At 42.8% G+C, this 5,909-nt stretch overlaps 1 protein-coding gene across 1 annotated transcript; it reads right to left on the bottom strand.

Moving 5' to 3' along the window:
* Positions 1 to 4,146: 4,146 nt before the first annotated feature.
* LOC124157496 lies at positions 4,147 to 5,682 on the bottom strand. The gene has a single exon (XM_046532284.1). It carries the CDS (start codon positions 5,680 to 5,682, stop codon positions 4,147 to 4,149), a length of 1,536 nt encoding a protein of 511 aa, XP_046388240.1.
* Between the last annotated feature and the right edge of the window lie 227 nt (positions 5,683 to 5,909).

Genomic DNA, 5,909 nt, shown 5'->3' with positions numbered 1-5,909 from the left:
CAACATATAAAAGAGGTAATATACAGTTTATAGCTATTAACTAATTAAGCAACCGTAACTTATCATTAATAGGCACTTTTAAAAGAAAAGACCTCACTCAAAATTGAGTAAAGAAGTATTATTTACTTTGGGAGTGAATATTCCACGGCATTGTATATGTTTGACTATGGTAACTGAAGTTGCAGTTGGCCGCTGAAGTAAGTTTGTGTCGGAGATTCTGATTCGTTCCTCGCGTCCGCACAGCTACCAACATAAGAAACTGAAGTGATCGTTCGCAATCCGTCAAACATCTCACGACACAGGCTTACAGGATCGCTTGAACGTCTTTCACGGTGAGAGGCGTGAGAACTCCACTGTGGTTCGAACCACGCGAAGCACAGGTATGACATTTACAGAATCGAGCTGCTGGTAATGGAATTACATATATTCTGTTACATGGCCAGATATACAGCAGGAAAAAAACTAAAAGGAAATTATTGGCAATGTTTACGTTGCAACTAACGGTGAGAGTGGGATTTGTTTATATATTGCCCAGTTGCATCTCAGGGGCCATTTACTCGAGGATTTGTAAAAATCGGTCTTTCGTTTAGATTTCCAGGGAAGTCAAGTGATTCAGGCTCGTATTGTAGATATGCATTCCATTGTCAAGCGATGGCTCTAACTTTTTAGTAAACTGAGTCGCTGTTCAAATACTGGCGGTAACATATGGAGAGTACGAAATCTGTTACATTGTCCTTAATCTGAAATGATACTTTCTGTCTTGAAATGATTCACAAATTTGGTCAGTGAAAGGGTTTTGTAAACTATAGAATGTCCTGAAAATCTGACCAATACTATCCTAATACTTTATGTATTAAGGTTTATTTATCATCCTAATTCGAATCACCATAGGATCCTTTATCTGTTATTGCAACCATGAATCCTGATCTCTTCCCTCACCTCCCCCAGATCCTTCATTTACCATGGTTTTCAGAAACTTCAGCCTACGGAATAAATTCAATATAAAAGACATGACTGCACCTTCATCATGCATCACCAGGCTGCCACTGGACCTGCTTTCTCACCTGCATTCAATGGTAAATTGAAGCCATCTAACTATTTAACTTTGAGCACTAAAGTATTCAAGGTTAAATGAGTTAATTTATGCTATGAGTCAGATGTTGATGATCCGAATCTCTTACAAAAGTTTCCTCCCCTCATCCACTATATCTAAACCTTGCTTTTCAACTCGCCTTGTCCATTCTCCTCATTGGCGACATCAAGAAAAACTTGTCTTTTCTGATTCTCATTCTTTAGCACCCTTCCCATTCCATGTTTCAACCCTGCAAAGTGCGCTGGGGCCCTGAAAGGACCCATATTACTCATTCAAGTGATCTCTGGCCTTTGCTCTCTTATCCAATGATCCACTAATCAACCTTTACCAAATAATAGCATCTCCTTTGCCAATAATTTTCTTTTCTTCATCCCCAAACGACTCTTGCTCAAATAGTCAACTGCCACTAGCCACCTATTCATGTTTGTCACCATCTACCTTAACCTGACGTTAAGCCTCATATTCGCTGCTTTTGAGGCTCTATGAATCTATGATGCAGGTTTTCTTATAGTTTATCTTCATGCTGTGCATATTATATAAATCTGTATTGCTTCCACTGTTTTCCTGAAGCCTCCAAAAGGATCTGCAAGCCTATATCTGATGGGCTAATTAACTCCTGATTGTTAGCTTACCTAACTGATGGAAGAATTGATGTTCTCCACCTGGGCCTCTACTTCCATTTAGTGGAGAGTCACTGCCAATGGCTACCCATACCGATTCCCTGTATCCTCTGTTTATTCATTCACTAAATACTCTTTCTGTGTCATCGAACCAACTGGTAAACATTAATCTAATAGTATGAAGATACGTCTCTTTCGGGTAATACACCGCGTGGGTCCATTGTTCTCGGACGACAGTTTCGCCGGCGTTACAGTCGGCTTCTTCAGGTCAGTGAAGTAATGATGCAGTGAATTGGCCGCCTTATATATCTGTCCGTAGAGGCTAGGTCATCTGCGACAGCCAATCACAGATGACCTAGCCTCTACGGACAGATATATAAGGCGGCCAATTCACTGCATCATTACTTCACTGACCTGAAGAAGCCGACTGTAACGCCGGCGAAACTGTCGTCCGAGAACAATGGACCCACGCGGTGTATTACCCGAAAGAGACGTATCTTCATACTCATCGACCCACGGAAGCCTGCATAAGGAATTAATCTAATAGCTTTATTTAATGAATTATTGACTAGTGAGTGCAAATAATAAGAATTTAGATGAAGGTGTAAATGTCTCCCACTTGATATAAAAGTAAATTATTCACTTTAACCTTTTATCATGAGATTTCTCTTATTATTTTGACCCATTTCAAATTTCTAAAAATTTAGAATTGGTGACATGGGTTCTGTAAGTGATGGGAATTTTTGCATGTGATGTGAACAGCATACATGAACCATTTTTAGATACTGTAAGGATATTGATGCCCGACAGTGGTGGATGCAGGATAGGGAAAAGGGGGTGGCTAAGTAGGGGGTAACCTCCCAGAAGTATTGCGGGTCCGAACAAAATTATCATCCTATCTAATGTGAATCGGATATTCAAGGAAGGGGTTATAGATCCGTCCCATAGATCTGCCACTGATGCCAGAGATTAATGGATGGTATCACTATTACGAGCCTTTTATCTTGACTCCTGCATCTCAGAAAGTGGATAACTGCAAATGGAGTTGATCTATAGATTTCCTGCAGGGTGCATGAATTGTAACGAAGTGCCTCGTGTATTGTGTTATAGAAAGGAACTGACTAGAATGACAGATTTAAAAGTATGGATTGATGCAAATCAGTATGAAAGAGAAGGTTCTGCAGTCAGTGTTGACGTCTACTATCAATGGAGTCAGGCTTGATACAGTGGTATCTTCACTCTCTTACCCACTTTACACTATTTATTTGATATCTCCACTGTACAAGTGCTCAGCGGTTGCCCACAGGATCAAAACCACTCATCTAGGAGGACAACAATATGCATGCCCTCAGCTGGCATTAGCTGAAGTACCTCTGAAGCGTGGAGACTTGGAGGTTTGCTCTGGCTACTGCCAGCTGAGTGCATGCGTATTGTTGGACACCTAGATGAGTGGATTTGATCCGGTGGGCAATTGTTGGGTGCTCGTACAGAGGAGGTATTGTCTTGGTAGACAAATCAGGCAGTGAAAATTTCTGTGTCCTCTCTCTTGGCTGCTCCTTTTTAAATTTCATTTACCCCTTCTTGGAAATTATTCACCATCTTCTTCCTCCTTCCCAAGGACATGCGGCCAGAAAAAATTCACTATCTTCCTTTCCCCCACTCCTAGAATTTATATTTATATTTGTTCTTGCATAATTAAATTATCTTCTACTTGATGATGGTTCTGTGAGTTGAATCATTGTGTGTTACACAAATTCTGTGGAAAAGTGCACCATATGTTTTATAATGACTCTGTTTTTATTTATTGTGGTGAGTCCAGGTTGTAGGTGTGGGATCTGGTCTCTAAGGAAAACACCAGAGAAAAACCAGACATAGCGGAAATGAGAGCACCACAGTTACGGTACCTATCAAAGGTAACTCTCCCAGTCTTAGTCCAAGCCCACCATGGTTCAACTACGGTGATCTCACTGGAGCCGATGTGTTAATGTGGCTAGGCCCTTGCAATGGCACGCCCACGAGCATGTGTACAGTGACATCCATGCTGATATCCATAAGGCATAAAAGTAGCCCAGAAAGTCCAAACCAACCAGAATGAAATGTAAATTTTCCTCCTTAAAAACCAAGATAGAAATGGGCAGTGGCGTAACTATGGGAATGGGGGATGAGGGGATAGATAAAGCCTTAAGAGAAATAAAAAAAATATTTAAAACCATTGTCTATTTTTGACATATAATAACTGCATCTGCTTAAAGTTAAATTTTTAGTGCCGAAATTATGTAAAATGTTTTTCCAGGCATGGAGGAAGAGTTCTCGGGTTTCCAGCCGGGTCCAAGGGTTTTTCTGCACCGACGTTTCGAAGTCTAAGTCTGCCATCGTCTTCAGGGTGAATGGATTAGCCAAGATGTGTCTGTCTTATATACCTTCGCATTGGGTTCAGGTGGGCTCTGATTGGTCGACGGTCGGGCCAATATGTGTCCTCTCCCCATTCAGTTTTTTCAGGGCTGGTTTCCAAGCATTGCTCAGATGGAAGCCGGCGTCTCTGTTCATTTTTCTCTTCTCAAGTCTGATTTCCGCTGCTTTCTTTACCACATGGTCCCAGTAATTGTTTGCATGGCATATTATTTCTGTGTTTTGAAATTTTATCCGGTGTCCATTTTCTAAACTATGCTTGGCCACCGCAGACTTATTGGGGTAGTACAATCTGATGCATCTCTTGTGTTCCTTCAGCTGTTTTTCAATGGTGTGTTCGGTCTCCCCAATGTACACTTGGCCGCAGTCACACGGAATGTGATAGACTCCCGATGTCTTCAATCCCAATTTGTCCTTGGTGGTTCCGAGAAGGGCCTTGAGTTTTCCTGGTGGTTTGTGGATTGTCTCTACATTATGCCTCCTTAATATCCTGGCAATTTTGTTGGATATGGTAGAGACATATGGCAGACAGGCTCTCGCAGTTGGCTTCACTTTAGGTTTTTCGGCTTCTCCTTTTTTCTTTAAGGACCCTTTTAGGGCCATTTTAATGTCTCCCTCTGTAAATCCATTTGAGCGGAAGGTAGTCCTCAGGTGCTCGATTTCCCACTTCAGGTTTTCGGTGTCAGAGACAGCTTTGGCTCGGTGGATGAGAGTTCTCAAAACTCCATTCTTCTGCGCAGGGTGGTGGTGGCTCCTTCCATTGAGGTACAGGTCCGTGTGCATGGGTTTTCGATGCACGCTGTGTCCCAGGCTGCAGTCAGCCCTTCGTTCAATCAGGATGTCAAGGAAGGGCAGCCGGTTGTCCTTTTTGGTCTCCATGGTGAACTTGATACTGGGGTGGACGTTGTTCATATGTGCGAGGAATTGCATCAGCGTCTCGGGTCCATGTGGCCAGACTATGAATGTGTCAACCACGTATGTAAAAAAGTGCTTCGGGCGGAGAGGGGCCAACTCAAGTGCTCGTTCCTCAAAGTCCTCCATGAATAGATTGGCGATGGCTGGTGACAGTGGGGAACCCATGGGTACTCCTTCCTTCTGTTCGTAGAACCCCATCCCCAGATAAAGGAAGTATGTTGAGGAGAGGACATGTGGGAAGAGGTCGACGGTCTTCTGGTCGAATCTTGCCTCGAGGAGCTTCAATGTGTCACTGATTGGGACCCCGGTGAAAAGCGAAACGACATCAAGGCTCACTAGCATGTCCTGTCCTTCAATCTGAATTGTTTTTAGGGTACGGACGAATTCTGCGGAGTTCTTGACGTGGTGATTGCACTGGCCCACGAAGGGGAACAGAAGACTTGTGAGATGTCTCGCCAGGTTATACGTCTGAGATCCTATTGCACTCACAATGGGCCTTAAGGGAACGCCTTCCTTGTGCACCTTTGGCAGGCCGTACAGCCTGGGTGGAATTGGGGCCTGTGGTATAAGATTTAAGGTACGGAGGCAAGTGCCCCCCAGGCCCTTAAAAAATATGAAATATGTTTGATATTGTCCCGTTGTCATTGCATTTGTGTTATTGTATTACTAGGTATCCTTGTGCACCCCCAGAACAAAATTCTGGATACGGCCTTGCTTGTGCCCCCCCAAAAAGAAATCCTGGATCCCCTGCTAATGTACACATTTTCCAATGAATGACTATAAGATATAGCCAGTTAACTCTATAATACACTTTTTCAAATTCCAATACTCATGCATGCACATTACATTGATCCTTATTTTTGAAAATAGTG

This window comes from Ischnura elegans, chromosome 1 (genome assembly GCF_921293095.1).
Source record: "Ischnura elegans chromosome 1, ioIscEleg1.1, whole genome shotgun sequence".
Classification (NCBI taxonomy): Eukaryota; Metazoa; Arthropoda; class Insecta; order Odonata; family Coenagrionidae; genus Ischnura; species Ischnura elegans.
Note: the sequence above shows the minus strand (reverse complement) of the source record. Positions and strands in the feature narration are given on the sequence as shown.